Source organism: Cherax quadricarinatus, chromosome 100 (genome assembly GCF_038502225.1).
Source record: "Cherax quadricarinatus isolate ZL_2023a chromosome 100, ASM3850222v1, whole genome shotgun sequence".
In the NCBI taxonomy this organism is placed as follows: domain Eukaryota; kingdom Metazoa; phylum Arthropoda; class Malacostraca; order Decapoda; family Parastacidae; genus Cherax; species Cherax quadricarinatus.
In genome coordinates, this window is record NC_091391.1 from 105,747 (window position 1) to 128,128 (window position 22,382).

At 40.4% G+C, this 22,382-nt stretch overlaps 1 protein-coding gene across 4 annotated transcripts in view; it reads right to left on the reverse strand.

Annotated features, from left to right (window-relative positions):
* Pcl (polycomb protein Pcl) overlaps positions 1-20,272 on the reverse strand; it is a 106,275-nt gene extending 86,003 nt beyond the window's left edge. For 2 of the 4 annotated variants that reach the window (XM_053799773.2, XM_053799770.2), the window contains exons 1-3: positions 20,139-20,272; positions 14,485-14,673; positions 9,260-9,339 (exon numbers count right to left, since the gene is read on the reverse strand). In XM_053799773.2, the coding sequence (XP_053655748.1) occupies positions 9,260-9,283 (24 nt within the window). In that variant the 5' untranslated portion in view covers positions 9,284-9,339; positions 14,485-14,673; positions 20,139-20,272. Of the gene's footprint in view, positions 1-9,259; positions 9,340-12,352; positions 12,447-14,484; positions 14,674-20,138 lie in introns of all 4 variants that reach the window. The other 2 variants (XM_070079529.1, XM_053799771.2) reach the window with 2 other exon arrangements.
* Between the last annotated feature and the right edge of the window lie 2,110 nt (positions 20,273-22,382).

Genomic DNA, 22,382 nt, shown 5'->3' on the forward strand with positions numbered 1-22,382 from the left:
TCAACACAAACAATACTATGAATGGACACACAATATTTAACCCTCTAACTGTCCAAACGTAGATATACGTTCGCTCGTGAAGCACTCCGAACATGGATCTATTTTTTTTTTTTACATTCTTCCTTAGGGAGAAAATCAAGGTTGGAGAGCTACGTGCACAAATGTAGATTTATGTTTGGACACTTTAAGGGTTAAAGGCAAGGCATTCTTAAAGGTGGTGGTGGTGGTAGTGGTGGTAGTGGTGGTAGTGGTAGTAGTAGTGGTGGTAGTGGTGGTAGTAGTGGTAGTAGTGGTAGTGGTGGTAGTAGTGGTGGTGGTAGTAGTGGTGGTAGTGGTAGTAGTAGTGGTGGTAGTAGTGGTAGTAGTGGTGGTGGTAGTAGTAGTAGTGGTGGTGGTGGTGGTAGTGGTAGTAGTGGTAGTGGTAGTAGTAGTGGTAGTGGTAGTAGTAGTGGTGGTAGTAGTAGTGGTAGTAGTAGTGGTGGTAGTAGTAGTGGTGGTAGTAGTAGTGGTGGTAGTAGTAGTGGTGGTAGTAGTAGTGGTGGTAGTAGTAGTGGTGGTAGTGGTAGTAGTGGTAGTAGTGGTAGTAGTGGTAGTGGTGGTAGTGGTGGTAGTGGTGGTAGTGGTGGTGGTAGTGGTGGTGGTAGTGGTGGTGGTAGTGGTGGTGGTAGTGGTGGTGGTAGTGGTGGTGGTAGTGGTGGTGGTAGTGGTGGTGGTAGTGGTGGTGGTAGTGGTGGTGGTAGTGGTGGTGGTAGTGGTGGTGGTAGTGGTGGTGGTAGTGGTGGTGGTAGTGGTGGTGGTAGTGGTGGTAGTAGTAGTGGTAGTAGTAGTGGTAGTAGTGGTGGTGGTAGTGGTGGTGGTAGTATCATGTGGGTTCGAACACGTGGCTAGGGTAAAGTAATACTCACGTAGGCTGGAAGTACGTATAATTACGGATAATGTGGGGAGCGCCCTAACAGCCGTAACCTTGTCTCCTTGCTCACTCTCGTAACAATGACTGACTGCCCACAGTACCCATATGTGAGGGGGTCTTTGAATACTGCTGTGGTCAGCACAATATGAATACAGACAGTGACTCAGGCAGAGACGGTTGGTAGTGAGTCATCTACTGGTACACTGGTTACTGGTAACTGGTTACTACTACTGAGAGCTCGGCGACGCTAACGTATGTCGTCCCGACATACAACTAATACAAACTAGAGATGGCAGGTGTACGGCTTGGGCTGATTCTATACAATGTCAAAGTACACAACAATTGAACATTATAACATACATAAGTAGAACATTGGAATGGAAGCTTACGTAACTGAAACTGTAATGCAATACAAGGTATAATATAGCACAACTCATCGAATGAAACTCAACAAATGAACATCGAATGAAACTCAACGTTGAGATTACAAGTGATAAAAAAAATTTGATCGATCGATCTGTATTCATGTGATCTACGGATTCTGAGGAAGGAATATATACAAAGAAAGAAGTGTTTAACAGAAGGCAGATTCGGTGCACTCAAATCTAGACTGTTAACTCTCAGAATGCGGAGAGAACATGAACACAAAAAAAAATTCTTGAATACTGATAAGTTGATACTGTAATTATTCATCTATACAGGTTATTTACATTTAACCCCAACTCTGCTAGGGTAAGAGTGACATATGCAGAATGGTTATCATCTCTGGGAGGATCGAATTCCTCTGCAATGGCTAACACATGCCTTGACTGAGGACAGTCTGAACGAGTATCTACAAAAGATACAGCTACAATCACTAGTGACTGTGGAATTACTAATTCTTGGCTCATTACAAAGTCACTAATGGGTGCTGGTGGCTTCACAGTCAGAATAAGATCTTCCTGGAGCAGGAATCGAATCACCAGAACACAAGGGATCGGTTCTTTCTTACTGGAGGAATGAACAAACTCGGTGGAGTGGATGACGTAGTGGTAGTAGTGGTGGTGGTGGTAGTGGTAGTAGTGGTGGTAGTGGTGGTAGTGGTAGTGGTGGTAGTGGTGGTAGTGGTGGTAGTGGTAGTGGTGGTAGTGGTGGTAGTGGTGGTAGTGGTGGTAGTGGTGGTAGTGGTGGTAGTGGTGGTGGTAGTGGTGGTAGTGGTAGTGGTGGTAGTGGTAGTAGTGGTAGTGGAAGTAGTGGTAGTGGTACTAGTAGTGGTAGTGGTGGTAGCATTAGTAGCTGTAGAGTAGTAGTTGTGGTATAAATATTTGTATTCATTTAGGGATCACCTTTTCTACTAGGTAATTTAATAAAAGGTGACCCTCAAAGGACCTCAAACATACTTCTCCAGTTCCACTGACACTTGAACTATACAGCAACATTACTACTACTACTACTACTACCACTTCAACCACTGCTGCTGTTGCTACTACTAACCACCACAACCACCTTCAAGAATGCCCAGCCTTGTGAACTATTTTCAAGGCCACACGTACTGTTTGTATTAACTTGACAAAGCTTCTGGTGAATGAAATGTAGCCAGAGTAAATGTCTCATTAGTTTCACGTGTCCATTAACCCAATATAGTCGGCAGTCTTACCAATAACTAAATAATACTGGACGGAACTAAATGACATACTGCCAACAAGTGAAGGCACATTACACAAGCTCTTACTGGGATAACATTGTAAAAATAAAATCTTGTTGAACAGTGTCTTCTAATACTGGGCAAAAATACTGGTTAAAAATTGGACTGAAGTCTTATACAGTAAGTACACACTCCTGGTTCATTAACATACATACATGCCCCTTATTTATAATAATAATGAAAATATTTTAGCACATAACCCAAGCTGCATTATTAAGAAAAAAATTATGAATTATACAAGGCAAAAACTGACATAAGCTGTGGCAAAACAGACAAATTTTACTAATTTTGAATTTAATTCAAGCACATTTAACAGCTCTGTGAGATATGATGAGTCCTCAGGTATAATTACTACTTTTCATCAACACTGCATAAAAATTAACATAGACTAAGTAACAAGAATTAAATGTTTAAACACAAACATGACATACAAGCTGAGAAACTGTAAGGTAACAAATCCCAAGACTCATCACCTTCACTGACATGCTGTCACAAAAATTAAGGCACTAAAGATAATTGACTTTGGTCTACTCAATGTCTTGCTAAGCTTAAATAAAAAGGATGGTAGGGAGGGGAGGGGGCAAAATGATAAACCATAAACCACTTGCCTAAGTAAGAAGAAGACATAGAGTGGGCAACTCCCGTTACAACTGAAATGATAAAAACAAAACAAACAAGAAGAGAAATTAAATTAAACACTGCAGAATGAGGAGACAAGTCAAGGGATGATGTTCAGTGTACATGCATACAAGAAAAATATTACACTATTACTGATAGTCTGTCTACAAAAACATGGTAAATTAATATTTTAATTAAAATTAAGAAAAAATGAAGAAATATTCAATCAGCAAAACCGTTATGCTTATTATCCAAAAAAAAATATTGAAAAAAGAAACAATTACAATACTTTATTGGTGACAAAGTATTTTCTCTTCCCTTAAGTTATACTAACGTAATTAGATGGCATTAACAAAAATTTTAGATCTATTATACCATTTCAGGAGAAGTTCATTTGTTTTAAGAGTCAATTTATTCAAGAATAACTCATGGGAAGTTTGTATTACACATGCACCACCTCTAAGCAAATTCAACACTTCTATTTTCTTCAACACCATCATATATTCATGCTGATTCATCATCTTAGCACCTCCAACATCACTAGCATTCTTCTTAGGTGCAACGAATGCCATGTTGAATACCAAGACATAATATCATTAAAGCTTGAGAAATAGTGAAACAAAGGGATGCTTCCAGAAAGCAACTGAAGGGAAGGAGTCATAAAATACAGCAGGTATTACCTATATTTTGCTTGTAGCTTAATTCTCTGAAATTCTAGTTTATTTACAAAATCATAAAAGATTGCAAACAAACCATGGAATGGGTGGGACTTGAACCCATGGAGAACAAGGCGTAAAACTCCAGCTCCAGCTGGAGTTTTACAACCCACTCGCCATGGGTTCAAACCCCACCCTTTCCATGGTTTGTTTATCTAGGGTATTATGTCAGTATTTTAGGTCCAGTATCGGGGGTTGTACAAGTGATATGAAATGGCAGACACTAAATCATCTCTTTCAACTCGCAGTCCAGAGTTGCTACTGACTTCCTTACTCGTAAATATAACAATACAGTACTCTGATTTCTAACACTACTATAGTTCCTATCTGTACCTTCTAGTTAAACATATTTTGAATAAGAATAAACAATTGCCTCTTATAATTAAGTGAAAAATCACGAGAACATACTTGAGCCAAGACCAGCAGAGCGGAGCATTTAACATGTCACAAGGAAGAAATTTTCGTAGCATGCATTTTTTTGAACCCTATTTATACTCCTACAAAAATATGAATCTTAAAGGTACTCCATGAATCTACCAATAATTTTCAATAATGCAGGGCAAATTATATCATTATATTCATGAGGAGTGCTAAACTTGTAGTGGTCACAGCATGCAGGGGCAAATGTAAGGAAATCAGGTTTGATCAATGAAAGACAGGTCAGGTCTAATTCCTTGGGTCAAGAGCCCTTTACCAGCATCAAGGAAACTCCCTCAAGAGGAGTGCTAATTATAAACTTGCACAGAGAGCATGGGATAACTAAAGTTTTATAGTCCATTCCTTAAACATGGTGGCCAAAGAACATGCCCCAGCCTCTTACCACAGCATATGATCTTTGAAAAATTCTATGTAGCACCATTAATTCCTCTATTTTTTTTTTTAGCTTAAACAGGGATTCATAATGAGTAAAAAACTGGTTTTTACTTATTAAAATAGTAAGGAAGTTTATTATGTAGGCAAATGATATCAAAGGATGGAGTCCATAGATGTTGTAGCTACACTGACAAATGCAACATCAAACAGGCCTCAAAACAACCCATACTAAATAAAACGTTATTTAAGCAAAATTATACATTCCATATAGCAATTCTGCTTGTATAAGTTACTATTTCCTTGTTTGAATTTCATGCTTACACACCTTAATTATGACAAAACTGCCACTAATGACACTGGCACATGTCCTAGTTATAGTGAGGGGAGGAAAGGAAGGTGGGTTAGGTACTGAGGAAAGATGATGCATAGTAACAACCAAACAGATTAGCAACATGCAAGTCCTTTAACACCAAATTTATTTTTTTTTGGTTTAAAGCCATTTGGTGTCTATACTGTATATGATCATTTTTGGGGTAAAAATAATTCAATATATAATTTTTCTTGATTTTGGCTGTATAATTCTATAGACTTACTGAGTGAATACTAAACTATTTTCTGGTATATTTAACCAAATTCATTTATTTAGTATATATGTTCATTTGGTGTATAGACACAATCCTCAAGTTTTAGGGGTAAAAGTTAAAAATGTGGATTAATTTTTTTTAAGATTCTGGCCTATTAGCCCATGAACATAAGAATAAAGAAGACTGCAGGAAGCCTAATGACCCATACTAGACAAGTCCTTCTCACATTACACTTGTGTACTTGTCTAACCCAGGCTACCCAAGCAATTAGCTTCAAGAAACTACTTGGCAGTTTGTTCCAATCATTCGCAAATCAAAAAAAGATGGCCCCTGAAAAAGTGAGAAATTATTTAAACAATTACAAGGAAAGCATTAGATAGTATAGTATTCAGTCTGAAGGTGGATTGTTCAATGATGGGGTTAAGTTGTATAGTAGATATAGGCCTATATCAAAATTGTTTTAGCCAAAAAAAAAACGCCCAACGTGAATAACTGGATTTACAGTATCCATTTCATACACAAAATAGTGGCAATCAGTAATACCATACAAATGTTTTTAATTGCTACAACATTTGTCAAGAATATTTCCAATTAATGAATAGTAATTTAAATAATTCATTTTATAGGTAATTTTAAATGAAACTGGCCTATATGGATCTCAAAGTTTACTCCAAATAATTCTCAGGACAAACAATAAAAAAAGGCTGCTAAAACTCAAGGAAAAAACTGGCAATAAGCACCAAGATAAATGACAAACTTATGAAATGTATTGAACATATTACACGTTTTACCCAGAGTGGGCGGCTTTATTAATATTACACGTTTTACCCAGAGTGGGGGGCTTTATCAATATTACACGTTTTACCCAGAGTAGGTGGCTTTATCAATATTACACGTTTTACCCAGAGTGGGGGGCTTTATCAATATTACACATTTTACCCAGAGTGGGGGGCTTTATCAATAGGTACACAATATTACACGTTTTACCCAGAGTGGGGGACTTTATCAATAGCTACACAATATTACACGTTTTACCCAGAGTGGGGGACTTTATCAATAGCTACACAATATTACACGTTTTACCCAGAGTGGGGGGCTTTATCAATGTTACACGTTTTACCCAGAGTGGGGGGCTTTATCAATATTACATGTTTTACCCAGAGTGGGGGGCTTTATCAATATTACACATTTTACCCAGAGTGGGGGGCTTTACCAATATTACACGTTTTACCCAGAGTGGGGGGCTTTATCAATATTACACGTTTTACCCAGAGTGGGTGGCTTTATCAATAGCTACACAATAAACCCTCTCATAACACAGGTATGCTCCTGAAAACTGACATCCTAAAATAATTAGCTTTATGTGAGGTGAAGTACATAGGGAAAATAGGATCACCTTTCAGGCATCTCCAAATCTGCCACCCCTCAAGGGAGGTTCCTTGATGCTGGTGAGGGGCTCTTGATCTAGCGAATTGGATCTGTGCTCCGGTTCCCTGAAATGAGCCTGAATACCTTCCATCCCCCCCATGCACTGTATAATCCTACAGGTTTAGCGCTCCTCCATTGTTATAATAATGTTTATAATAATATTCCAAATCTACCAAACAACTTTTTCAACATTCTACTAAGAAAAAATTACTAGTTTATCTTGCCTTACATTTTTTTTTTTTTGTTAGTCATTACTTAAAACATCTGAAGAGCATAGAGGGGATTCACATGGGTGTAGAGAGGCTTATCAACTGACACTGTACATATAAATAGTAATAAAAGCCCTAAATCCTTACCAAACTGTACCAAACATATAGGACTTACAGCACCAAATGAACATATAAAGATGAATACATCTGATACAGCCAAACCAAAGGCAAAAATATTAAATACAAGAATATGTGAGACAGCATCAACTTGACCCCTCAAATGTCAAAATGTTTTTGTTCCGTTTACTATTTGTGCCAATCTGCCCATTTTTTTTATATTAGGTCCTATAACTTTCCATGCAGTATCTTAAAAATGCCTCTTCTGAACAGTTTCATGCTTACAATGCTGATGCATCTACTGTGACCCCAAAGGAAAGTTCGGGAGAGTTTCAGGCTGTGTAAGCATAAAATTTTATTATACAACAATTAAAAAGGTGGAAATTACAGTGGACCCTCGCATAACGAACGCATCACATAACGTTAAATTCGCCTAACAATACATTTTAACGCTAACATTTTGCCTCGGCTAACGCTAAAAAAATCGCCTAACGATATTCGTTCTCGGGTACCAATTAATATCGTTAGGTGAGGGTTCACTGTATTGGTTTCTATGAGATATGTAGCGACTACCTCTTCTTACTGAGCTCAAGCTTTCAAAGCTGCTATATTTTCTAAGAAAGGTTTGCACTTGCCATGGGTTCACACCCCACCTGTTCTGTGATTTTAAAGAATGGGATACTGATTTCCACATAACTGAAAATGCTTTCAAGTTTCTGAAGATTTCAACATTTTTTTTTTCCAACACATTAGCCACATTATTTCCCACCGAAGCAGGGTGACCCAAAAAAGAAGAAACATTTGCATCACCACCACTCACTCCATCACTGTCTTGCCAGAGACATGCAGATACTACAGTTCAAAGACTGCAACACATCTCCACCCCTCCTTCAGAGTGCACACACTCTACTTCCTAAAGAAAGGTTCAGATTTCTGTGTTGGGGGGTATCACACCCCTAATGAACACTAACAAATAAGGGGGGTTACAATGAAACATAAAACTGAACATCAAACCAACTTAACATTAAGTCATATTTTTTAAGCAATTCTATTAAGTTGTTTAAGAGATATTAATTAACTTACACCCAACAACAATTTAAAAAAAGCTAAGCTTAAGCAAGCTTTAAATTACATTTTTTAAATGCTATGCACCAGCATATCTTGTATAGGTGAACAAGTGCAGTTTTATAAAGTTTGGTATAATGATTTCACAATAGAGGTGAGACTAATGTCAATGAAAAACCATGTCTGCTACTGTGTCTAATCCTCTCTCAATATAGTGGTTTAAAACTCTACAAACCCAGCCATCCTAATTTTGTCTAATTGATCTCATATTTTCACAGCATTTGATTGGGTTGAATTCCTGCACTTGGGCCTCTTCATGTATTAATCTAGGGCTCCTCGGCCAATTGAAGGTGTTAACCTATAAAAGCTACTCACTGAAGGATGTTAAGCTAAAACTCCCGAACCTTTTGAAGACGCTGACCACCAGCTCCTGAACCTTTTAAGGTGGTCCAGTTATAGCTCCTGGGTTGCTCCCCTGTCTCTTGAAGATTTTTAAAGACAGAAATTACACTTTACACGGTTCAGATAAAAATGGCTGGGGTTACACAAAGGGATACCTCTCAGATCGTGCAGTTGCAGTTTTGAGATAAAATGGGATACCTCTCAAATCACGCAGTAGGGGGTACATGATAAAAGGGATACCTTTCAGATCAAGCAGCTGGGATTACACGATAAAGGTATACCTATCATATTAAGCGGCAGCCAAAACACTATTTTGAAAGGCTTTAAAAAAAAATTATGAAGAACGTGCTTATATAACCTGCTACATGCATCCTTTGTCATTTTCAGATTAACTATTTTATAAATTTTTATTTTTTATATTAAAAACTTTTTTAATACTACCAACTTGCACCAATAAAAAAATCTTGAACTACTCACAAGCAAATCCTAACATGCTCCTGAATTACATCAATAATAAATTAAAAGGTTAATAAACCCATAAACTACTGTCTACTATGTCTAAGTAAACACTACATTATGTTTACTGTTACATTAATAGTTAATCATTAATGTTATTACACTATTCATTAATGTTATTACCCATATCAAAGACAAGATGACATGCAAAATCTTTCCTTGACAACTAATAAGACATTAACAGCAGCCAGACTTACCCTCTTTCTAGTGCTGGACATCATGGTCCTGGTCTTTGTGGCCTTACAGCACCCTCAGCCTGCCGGCTCCCTTAATGGACCTGAAACATTGTTACCCAACAACATAAGCAAGAAGGAGCACTGCTGCAAGCCTACTGGCCCAAACTGGTCAGGCCCAATTCACACCCACCTGCACTCATTCATGTATTTGTCTAAGCTATTTTTAAAACTACACAAAGTTTCAGCCTTAACGACGTTGCTCGAGTTTGTTCTACTCTTCTACAACTTTATTACCAAATTAGTCCTTTCCTATATTCTTTCTAAAGCTAAATTTTTCCAACTTAAATCCATTGCAGCAAGTCCTGTCTTGGTTAGATACTTTTAGCAAGTTATTTACATCCCCCTTTATTTCTTCCCATTTTTCATTTGTACACCTCAATCATCTTTCTTTTTCTTTCAACCCACCGGCCGCATTCCACCGAGGCAAGGTGGCATAAAAGGAAAAACAAAAAGTTTCTCCTTTTAAATTTAGTAATGTACAGAGGAGAAGAGGTTACCAGCCCCTTGGTTCCGGCATTTTAGTGGCCTCTTACGACATGCATAACTTAAGAGGAATTCTGCTCCACTTCCACATGGAGAACACGTCAATCACATCTCCATTAATTTTCTTGTTACTATTCTGTTTAGTTTGATAATTTAGTTTGATAATTTAGTTTGATAATTAGTTTGATAATTTTATAATGTACCCAAAACGTTCTCCAGGTATACCCATCCTGTGGGGAGAAGTCAAAGTATAGCAGGACATACTGTGTTCAGGGACTGGGATCCAACACTTGTATTTGCTAATTAAGTTACAATGGTAATGAATTATCTTACTATATACATGATCCTGTACAATGTGACTAGTTTATGGTCCAAGTTCGACTGAGACATCATAAGTTTTCTCTCCTATGTGCAGGTTATCTGTATAATGAATAACAGTTAATAATTACCTACAATTCAGGTTCCATAAGGTTGAACTTTAACTTTGAAACCTAATTAAACCTTGATAACTGCAGAGAAATATATATGTCTGTTCAAGCAGTAAAGGAAGGTAAAGGCTTATTCAAGGAATACAGTAGAATCTCAGTATTCAAACAGCCCCCTACTCAAACAATTCGGTAAAAAAAGGCTCGGTAGTGGACCATTTGCTCAGCACTCGACCAAACACGACCTGTCAGAACTATTTTGTTTCTTCTCATTTTTTGTCATTTTTTTTTTATTTTATTTGTATAAATAAGTCAGCGTGTAACCCTGCCTTGGTGGGAATCAGCCAGTGTGATAATAAAAAAAAAAATAATAAAAAGTCAGCATGGGGCCTAAGAAGATTAGTGATAACAGCCAACTTATGATTGTAACCATGTATAGACATGTAGATGATTTATTATCTTTGTAGCCTGCTCATGACTGTGACCAGAGCTACCTGGAGTTCATTATCTTTGTAACCTGGTCATGACTGACCAGAGCTACCTGGAGTTCATTATCTTTGTAACCTGGTCATGACTGACCAGAGCTACCTGGAGTTCATTATCTTTGTAACCTGGTCATGATTGACCAGAGCTACCTGGAGTTCATTATCTTTGTAACCTGGTCATGACTGACCAGAGCTACCTGGAGTTCATTACCTTTGCAACTTATTCAGCTATCAAAACTTTGCAGCCCAGTCCCTGGACCCATTATGTACCTCTGTTATGTTGAGGTACAGTCCCTGGACCCATTATGTACCTCTGTTATGTTGAGGTACAGTCCCTGGACCCATTATGTACCTCTGTTCTGTTGAGGTACAGTCCCTGGACCCATTATGTACCTCTGTTATGTTGAGGTACAGTCCCTGGACCCATTATGTACCTCTGTTATGTTGAGGTACAGTCCCTGGACCCATTATGTACCTCTGTTATGTTGAGGTACAGTCCCTGGACCCATTATGTACCTCTGTTATGTTGAGGTCCAGTCCCTGGACCCATTATGTACCTCTGTTATGTTGAGGTCCAGTCCCTGGACCCATTATGTACCTCTGTTATGTTGAGGTACAGTCCCTGGACCCATTATGTACCTCTGTTATGTTGAGGTACAGTCCCTGGACCCATTATGTACCTCTTATGTTGAGGTCCAGTCCCTGGACCCATTATGTACCTCTGTTATGTTGAGGTACAGTCCCTGGACCCATTATGTACCTCTGTTCTGTTGAGGTACAGTCCCTGGACCCATTATGTACCTCTTATGTTGAGGTCCAGTCCCTGGACCCATTATGTACCTCTGTTATGTTGAGGTACAGTCCCTGGACCCATTATGTACCTCTGTTATGTTGAGGTACAGTCCCTGGACCCATTATGTACCTCTGTTATGTTGAGGTACAGTCCCTGGACCCATTATGTACCTCTGTTATGTTGAGGTACAGTCCCTGGACCCATTATGTACCTCTGTAATCTCCTGACTACTGCCCCCAGGATGGGTATGGGGTGCATGATAAAGATATTAACTGACAGTCAACCAAAAAGAACATTGGTTGGGAAAAATTTGTTCGGTACTCAAAAAGATCGGCACTCGAACAGCCTTCTGGAATGAATTAAGTTCGAGTACCAAGGTTGCATTGTATGTCTGGTCAAGTAGTGAAGGAAGGCACGTCAAAAAGAAACTTAATTTAGGTACAGGTACACATAAGTACAATTATCATACATGTTTAAATTACCTAGGGTAACCCCAAAAAAAAAAATCAAGACAAAGCGACTTATTTCCAGTGTGGTATTTCTAGTATCAGCGATAGGATTGTTGAAATTAACACTGTACTCGGTATTAGAATGTTGAGAAACGAACCAGACACTGTCACAGTGAATCTTACCAAGTGTCTAGAGGTAAATACACACAGATCTAAATGGATTGTGAAAACGTGCAATTGCATTAAGTTTTATAACCTACATGAACTGTATCACTGTAGGCAACGAGAGCATTTCACCCCTCCATGGAAGATGTGTTCATTTAATATCACATACCTACAAGTCCCTCCCAAGAAGCTCATTGCTAGTAATCCCTTCCTTAAATCTCGTTAGAGCAACTGCTCAAGAAGAAATTTCTCACCTAGCCGGTAGTAATAAGTTATCAAGTTATATACACTGATGGATCTAAACAGGAGTCTTCTGGCAGGGCTGCATCTGCTCTTGTTGCCACCTCCCTAGTTAAGAACGATAATAAATTTGTTGAGTTAGGCATAAGAATTAACAACTGGGCGTCTACACTGCAAACTGAATTGTTTGCAATCCTAATGGCGCTAAAGCTAACCTATGACACTGAGCTTGACTCTATCATCATTACTGATTCTATGTCATCATTGAAGGCTCTTGACTCGTATAATGACTCCAACAACATGCTCATTGGGAAAGCCAGGTATAGATACTCAAAAATTAGGGACAAAGGAATTAATGTACAATTGCTATGGATCCCATCACACATTGGATTACTCCTTCATGATAAAGTTGATATGTTAGCCAAGAAGAGTACCCAGAAGGAGAATGTAGAATATAACTTTGAACATAAAAATGGTATAAAATACCGACAGGTTGTTAGGTAAGACACATATGCAACAGTTAGGTATCTTTATTATGAAACGTTTCGCCTACACAGTAGGCTTCTTCAGTCAAGTACAGAAAAGTTGATAGAAGCAGAAGATACTTGAAGACGATGTAATCAGTCCATCACCCTTAAAGTTTTCAGGTGGTCAGTCCCTCAGTCTGGAGAAGAGCATTGTTCCATAGTATGAAAAAATATGGAGAAGAAGTGACAGGATGGAGCTTTTTATAGCGCCAAGAGGTGAGACGTAGGCCACTAGGAGAGGTAAGAACTCAGATGTTGAGAGGTCAGGTCCCTCTCAAATCCAGCCCCTCTCACTAGTGGAAGTTGAGTTCTTACCTCTCCTAGTGGCCTACGTCTCACCTCTTGGCGCTATAAAAAGCTCCATCCTGTCACTTCTTCTCCATATTGTTTCACACTATGGAACAATGCTCTTCTCCAGACTGAGGGACTGACCACCTCAAAACTTTAAGGGTGATGGACTGATTACATCGTCTTCAAGTATCTTCTGCTTCTATCAACTTTTCTGTACTTGACTGAAGAAGCCTACTGTGTAGGCGAAACGTTTCACAATAAAGATACCTAACTGTTGCATATGTGTCTTACCTAACAATATAACTTTGGTATAACTGTGTCTAGCATTAGGAATAAAATTAGGAGAGAAGTAAATAATGAAAATTATTGTTATAGGAATGCAGTTAGAAGCCTGAGTAGATCTATAACCCACTATGATAACATGAACGTAGATAAGTATGTTTATGGAGCAACTTGCAATGTGAACAGACTGACTGATGTTGTAGTGGCCAGGCTTAGGCTTGGTTACAAGTACTTCTGGCAGTTTGGGAGACATACAGATGATGATCAAACTAAATGTAAATTATGTGATCAGGCATATGGTCACTCTCTTGAACACTATGTGCTTAATTGTCCACTTATTGAGGAATACAGAGACAGACAGTATAATAACCTATGTGACATGTCAAGATATCTTATTAATGAAAATAAGATACCAGATATACTAAGCAAATTTCCTAAATTTGCTTGTAACAGATAAGTGAACTATAGATATGTAGATATAAATCCATATGTATTCCTGTTAACCCTTTGGGGCCTAGTTCCTAGGCCTTTTGTGTATCCATATGCTCTCGCGCTACCGTCCACAGGATGGATATGGGGTGCACAATAAACTAGCCACTTCGGTGGCAAAATCTAAAAAATCTAATCTCTTTCCAGTGTGGTCCTTGTAGAGGCTTATTAATCCGTAAACAGTCCAAACGTATATATACGTTTTTTCAGCATTTGAAAGTATGTAAAAAAGTAATCTTTTTTATTTTTTTGTACATTTGAAAACGTGTAAAAAAAATTTGATTTTTTTTTTTGTTATATCTGAAAATATGTAAAAAAAACGTAATCTACTTTTGGAGTACTACGCATGTGAACGTAGATCTGCTTGGACCGTTTACAGGTTAAAGGAATACATGTAGGTTTACTGAAGTAGTGAAGGAAGGCAGGGGCTTATTCTTGCACAGGAATCATGTGATGCTAAATTGAACACAGTGGTTACAAGAGTACCTACTGCAAATAGCTTTGGTAATTTTTATAAGTAAAGTTTTTACAGGTTAGTAACCACAGTATCTTCTTACCTCAGCTCATCTCAAAGCCTGATGTTATCATCCCCAGGATGCCACCACCAACAGTCTAACTCCCAGGTTTCTATTTACTGCTAGGTAGAATGGAGCAACGAGTGTAAGGAGAATTGCCCATACGTCTTGCCCTGCCCAGGATTTGAACCCAGGGCTTCTAGTTACTAGCTGACTGCTCTGTCCACTGACCTACAGGGAAAGACAGTAATATTAAAATATTATGCAAGTTAAGAAGTAACGGGCAAACTTTATTAATGCAAGACCAAAACCAAAACAACTGTCAGAGCCACAATCACATGCCAAAGATCAGTGCAGTTTGCATTAGCAATACACTACTAACAGCTGAATGGATGATTTCTTGTGCTCAATTGATAGAACAGAGGGCATACTATTGAAATAGCTAAGAATATGGTCAAATGGAGCAATGGAATTGTCTTAAAATAGGACTCAGAGAGCAAAATCACCAATGAGTAAATTGTGTCCAGACTGCTAACTTTACACCTGAGTAATTCTGTGAGTTTTCCATCAAATTTTGTACTTTTGGAGTCATTACCTTCAGAAAAAGATTCTCTACCATTTCAGCTTCATTTTTTAATGTAGACACAGAGCAATATTAAATCTGGGGGGTCTGGAGAGTGAAAAAGTTAAGGTTAAGAACTAGTATATTGTATTTCGCGGCTTACAAGACTTGTTTTAGTTTCAATGGCTCGGCATCGGACGTAACTGGGAGAGCTACAGACCACCCCACACCCCAAACTTATAGCTCCCATCACTGACCTTCAGTTTATAGAACGCACAGTGGTTTTTGGAGACATTTCATGGAAAAAAAGTGTGTCTAATAAGCCGTGAAATACAGTACTTGAAATGCTTTGTGAAATTACGGACTTTCCATGTACGTACATATTATACAACATATTATACAACATATACAACATATTATACAACATATACAACATATTATACAACATATTATACAACATATTATACAACATATTATACAACATATTATACAACATATTATACAAGTTTACATTTATGAATCAATGCTTCAGAATTCTTACATAAGCATTATTATTATTATTATTTTGGGAGATGCTAAACCCACAGGGGTCATACAGGGCATAGGAAATGGAAGACAACTGATGTCAATCCATGTAAGACAGGCATGTCCACTTCCCTGAATCAAGAGCTTTTCACTCGCATCAAGGCAACTCCCTCAAGAGGAAAATCCTAGAAACTTTCAATTTACATCAAAGTGAGAAGCTTTAATCAATGTAATTCCTAAGTTCTAGGTTATATTACAACCTATGTATGTTTGGCAGGCCATGTATACATTATTACAACCTATGTATGTTTGGCAGGCCATGTATACATTATTACAACCTATGTATGTTTGGTAGGCCATGTATACATTATGGCTAACATTTAGTGGTGATGGGACACTGCTATAATATCTGCTGATGCCAATACCATAAATATTAACTGATACCATCAATATTAACCGATACCCACAGGTATTCAATTTAGGTCCAATGGATGCCATCAAGATTAGTCAATACCCGATACCAATACAGTGGACCCCCGGTTTACGATCAGCTCCCAATGCGACCAATTATGTAAGTGAATTTATGTAAGTGCGTTTGTATGTGTATGTTTAGGGGTCTGAAATGGACTAATCTAATTCACAATATTCCTCATGGGAACAAATTCGGTCAGTACTGGCACCTGAACATACTTCTGAAATGAAATAATATCGTAAACCGGAGGTCCACTGTACTGATACTTTACCACACCCATAACAGAGGGGGATAATAAAACTAATTCACTGTTTAAATAAGAACTCTCTCCTATGAAGACGGAGATCCCAGAATAGGCAGTCTCTTCCAAGACATGAATATGAACAGGATATTGCAAATGTCTAACAAGGAAAGATCTCAAACATGAGCAAGATACATAGGCAATATTAGGACATTTACCGAGAAGACATTACCTCACCAGGGGATTTATCCTGTATTGAATTGATACACCGCTGGTTGGCTAAATGTTTCCACAATAAATACCAAAATGTTGCAAGTGTCTTATTCAAATGCAAGGTAGAGAGGGTGGAGGCAGGATGTCCCATGGCCTGGTAGGCAATGCTCCTCACAGTGTCCGGGGTTCGATCCCCAGCAAGGGTGAAAGCATTCGAAGTGTTTCCCTATATCTGTTGTCCCTGTTCACCTAGCAAGTAAGCGAGTACCTAGGTGTTAGTCGACTGGTGTGGGCTGTATCCTGGGGGACAAGATTGAGGATTAGTTTGCCCGAAATGCCCCGGCATGATAGTGGTTTTCATTGTACTTAGCAAACCAAAATTGTAATTACACATTGTAACCTTTACAAAGAAATAAACCTTTATCTTTTATCTTTATCTTATCCAATGGAAATAAGATGGTTTCTTGATGACGCACTGCCTTTCTTGGGTTATCCTGGGTGGCTAACCCTCCGGGGTTAAAAATCCAAACAAAATCTTTCTTTCTAGACAGGATGGAGACAGGATAGACAAAAACAGTACATATGTGTAAATTCCATACGGCATCTAAATTACAGGGAACACCGAACTTCCCTCGACCTGCATTCCTCAGAATGGAGCAGAGATGCATATTTTACACCTGAAAAAATTCTTGAAGGACTAGTCCAAAATCTGCACATGCGTGCACGCACGCACACGCACACATGCATGCACACGCACACACGCACATGCGCGCACACCACTCCCTAAATAAGTTTAGTCAGCCACATAAGTGCATTCATCATAAATTACCTAGGATAACCCCAAAAAAAGAGTCATCCATTGGGGTCCTTGCGAGAGAATGGCAAGACTCACCAGTGCAAAATACAGGTGTCCCACGGGTACACTAAGGGAAAATACAATAAGTATAAGGAACCCGAACGCTCTTCAACAGCCTCCCATAAGACAAAATCCAAGCATATTTTTAACTCAGAGAATTTGCCACTCAACAGTCAATGTGTCATTGGAGACCGTTGCTTATTTCCACTAGGGTCCTTCAATCTCGTCTCCCAGGATGTGACCCACACCTGTCAACTAACACCACCGTTGCTTATTTCCACTGGGGTCCTTCAATCTCGTCTCCCAGGATGTGACCCACACCTGTCAACTAACACCACCGTTGCTTATTTCCACTGGGGTCCTTCAATCTCGTCTCCCAGGATCTGTCAACTAACACCACCGTTGATCTCGTCTCCCAGGATGCGACCCACACCTGTCAACTAACACCACCGTTGCTTATTTCCACTGGGGTCCTTCAATCTTGTCTCCCAGGATGTGACCCACACCTGTCAACTAACACCACCGTTGCTTATTTCCACTGGGGTCCTTCAATCTCGTCTCCCAGGATGCGACCCACACCTGTCAACTAACACCACCGTTGCTTATTTCCACTGGGGTCCTTCAATCTCGTCTCCCAGGATGCGACCCACACCTGTCAACTAACACCACCGTTGTTTATTTCCACTGAGGTCCTTCAATCTCGTCTGCCAGGATGCGACCCACACCAGTCGACTAACACCACCGTTTCTTATTTCCACTGAGGTCCTTTAATTTCGTCTCCCAGGATGCGACCCACACCTGTCGACTAACACCACCGTTTCTTATTTCCACTGGGGTCCTTCAATCTCGTCTCCCAGGATGCGACCCACACCAGTCGACTAACACCCAGGTACCTACTTAATGCTAGGTGAACAAGGACAGCAGATGTAAAGAAATGTGCCCAACTTTTCCACCTGTCCGGGGATTAAACCTCAGACACTTAGTGCGAAGCCGAGTGCCAGGACTGAAAAAAAAAAAAAAAACACTTGCTGTCTTCATGAGGGAAATTGAAAAGCTCGCCAAATCAGTTCCTAATCAACCAGGTTGTGGTGTGCAACCAGCAGGAACAGTCTGGTTGAGAAGGCCTTGGCCAATCAAATGGTTTGGGACCAGGAAGCGGATAGACACGGTAGACAGGTTGGAAACAGGGTAGACAGGCTGGAAACAGGGTAGACAGGCTGGAAACAGGGTAGACAGGCTGGAAACAGGGTAGACAGGCTGGAAACAGGGTAGACAGGCTGGAAACAGGGTAGACAGGCTGGAAACAGGGTAGACAGGCTGGAAACAGGGTAGACAGGCTGGAAACAGGGTAGACAGGCTGGAAACAGGGTAGACAGGCTGGAAACAGGGTAGACAGGCTGGAAACAGGGTAGACAGGCTGGAAACAGGGTAGACAGGCTGGAAACAGGGTAGACAGGCTGGAAACAGGGGAAACAGGGTAGACAGGCTGGAAACAGGGTAGACAGGCTGGAAACAGGGTAGACAGGCTGGAAACAGGGTAGACAGGCTGGAAACAGGGTAGACAGGCTGGAAACAGGGTAGACAGGCTGGAAACAGGGTAGACAGGCTGGAAACAGGGTAGACAGGCTGGAAACAGGGTAGACAGACTAGAAACAGGGTAGAGCTAGATAGTGTAGATGAGTTACAAAGGGTAGACGAGCTAAATAGGGTAGACATGGTAGATGGGCTGGATAAGCTGCACAGAAGACAACCAATGACAGGGTAGACAAGCTGGAGACTGTAGACAGGCTAGATAGATTTAAAGATTTATTTACTTATTTGTAATGTTTGCAATACACGATTACAATTTTGGTTCGTTAGTTTAGTTTAATATGTTTATTATGCACCCCATACCCATCCTGTAGGCGGTAGTCACGTACAAAGAAAGTCGCAATCGTGTGGGGCATTTCAGGCAGACTTAACGTAATTCATACACACTACTTAATACTTGTGTTTTGAGAAGAGTATATTTTTATTATACAGTTTTTATTAGACGGGAGACACTAGAGACAGAGAAGCTGCAGACAGGGTAGACAGACTGTAGCTGGGGTAAAGTGGAGACGGGTAGAGGTTGTAGACAAGGTAGACAGAAGCTGCAGACAGAAGACACTGTAGCCAGAGTAGATATTGGAGACAGGTAAACAGGTTGTAGACAAGGTAGACAAGCTGCAGAGTAGACACTGTAGCCAGAGTAGATAGTGGAGACAGGTAAACAGGTTGTAGACAAGGTAGACAAGCTGCAGAGTAGACACTGTAGCCAGAGTAGATAGTGGAGACAGGTAAACAGGTTATAGACAAAGTAGACAAGGTGCAGACAGGGTAGACAGACTGTAAACCGGGGTAAGTGGAGACGGGTAAACAGGTTGTAGACAAAGTAGACAAGATGCAGACGGAGTTAACGTAGTAGACACCACATAGGCAAGCTGGAGACCAAGCAGCTGTAGTGTAGCCAAAGTAGACAAGCCTGAAAGAGTGTAGACAAGGTAGACAAACCACCCAAACATACTTTCCCAGCTTATAACTTCAAAACTGAGCCAGAGGAAACACGTCTCTCACCTTATTACAACACTTCCCCCACTGTTAACAACCATTTAACACAACCACCACCTCACAACCACTGTATAACCACTCAAATAACCCAAAAAACAACTTTCCCGGGTTAAAATAGACAATTTAGACCGAGTAAGAGAGACAATGTCAACACATCATCCTCTGCCAGAGTAACAACCACTCTCTTAACACCCTCATTACACCCTCACCACTGCTATATTACATCTTATTTACACACCAATTTACACTAGGAAGATGGTGCTAGCATGGCGTCACCTTCCTGGAGGATATTTGCCACTAGCCGGCGGGTTTTAAGTCTTCAAAGATGGATACAGCGGTGAGCCCAGGTACCTCCGGCCGCCATATTCCGTCACTGAATTGAAATCCAGTGATTGTAACGGCCCCTAAGATTGTCCCTCACTAGCGCCCTCTTTAAACTCTTACTGGCTTAGCGCTCTCCAGTGATTGTAACGGCCCCTAAGATTGTCCCTCACTAGCGCCCTCTTTAAACTCTTACTGGCTCTTACTGGCTCTTATTGGCTCTTACTGGCTCTTATTGGCTCTTACTGGCTCTTTAGTGGTCTCACTAGCACCCTCTTTAAACACTCTTAGCTCTCACCAGTGATTGTAACGGCCCCTAAGATTGTCCCTCACTAGCGCCCTCTTTAAACTCTTACTGGCTCTTACTGGCTCTTATTGGCTCTTACTGGCTCTTATTGGCTCTTACTGGCTCTTTAGTGGTCTCACTAGCACCCTCTTTAAACACTCTTAGCTCTCACCAGTGATTGTAACGGCCCCTAAGATTGTCCCTCACTAGCGCCCTCTTTAAACTCTTACTGGCTCTTATTGGCTCTTACTGGCTCTTACTGGCTCTTATTGGCTCTTACTGGCTCTTTAGTGGTCTCACTAGCACCCTCTTTAAACACTCTTAGCTCTCACCAGTGATTGCAACGGCCCCTAAGATTGTCCCTCACTAGCGCCCTCTTTAAACTCTTACTGGCTCTTATTGGCTCTTACTGGCTCTTACTGGCTCTTATTAGCTCTTACTGGCTCTTTAGTGGTCTCACTAGCACCCTCTTTAAACACTCTTAGCTCTCACCAGTGATTGTAACGGCCCCTAAGATTGTCCCTCACTAGCGCCCTCTTTAAACTCTTACTGGCTCTTATTGGCTCTTACTGGCTCTTACTGGCTCTTATTGGCTCTTGCTGGCTCTTTAGTGGTCTCATTAGCACCCTCTTTAAACACTCTTAGCTCTCACCAGTGATTGTAACGGCCCCTAAGATTGTCCCTCACTAGCGCCCTCTTTAAATTCTTACTGGCTCTTATTGGCTCTTACTGGCTCTTATTGGCTCTTCCTGGCTCTTTAGTGGTCTCACTAGCACCCTCTTTAAACACTCTTAGCTCTCACCAGTGATTGTAACGGCCCCTAAGATTGTCCCTCACTAGCGCCCTCTTTAAACTCTTACTGGCTCTTACTGGCTCTTATTGGCTCTTACTGGCTCTTATTGGCTCTTGCTGGCTCTATAGTGGTCTCACTAGCACCCTCTTTAAACACTCTTAGCTCTCACCAGTGATTGTAACGGCCCCTAAGATTGTCCCTCACTAGCGCCCTCTTTAAACTCTTACTGGCTCTTATTGGCTCTTATTGGCTCTTACTGGCTCTTATTGGCTCTTACTGGCTCTTTAGTAGTCTCACTAGCACCCTCTTTAAACACTCTTAGCTCTCACCAGTGATTGTAACGGCCCCTAAGATTGTCCCTCACTAGCGCCCTCTTTAAACTCTTACTGGCTCTTATTGGCTCTTACTGGCTCTTACTGGCTCTTACTGGCTCTTATTGGCTCTTACTGGCTCTTTAGTGGTCTCACTAGCACCCTCTTTAAACACTCTTAGCTCTCACCAGTGATTGTAACGGCCCCTAAGATTGTCCCTCACTAGCGCCCTCTTTAAACTCCTACTGGCTCTTATTGGCTCTTACTGGCTCTTATTGGCTCTTACTGGCTCTTACTGGCTCTTATTGGCTCTTACTGGCTCTTACTGGCTCTTATTGGCTCTTACTGGCTCTTTAGTGGTCTCACTAGCACCCTCTTTAAACACTCTTAGCTCTCACCAGTAATTGTAACGACCCCTAAGATTGTCCCTCACTAGCGCCCTCTTTAAACTCTTACTGGCTCTTATTGGCTCTTACTGGCTCTTACTGGCTCTTATTGGCTCTTACTGGCTCTTTAGTGGTCTCACTAGCACCCTCTTTAAACACTCTTAGCTCTCACCAGTGATTGTAACGGCCCCTAAGATTGTCCCTCACTAGCGCCCTCTTTAAACTCTTACTGGCTCTTATTGGCTCTTACTGGCTCTTTAGTGGTCTCACTAGCACCCTCTTTAAACACTCTTAGCTCTCACCATTGATTGTAACGGCCCCTAAGATTGTCCCTCACTAGCGCCCTCTTTAAACTCTTACTGGCTCTGATTGTCCCTCACTAGCG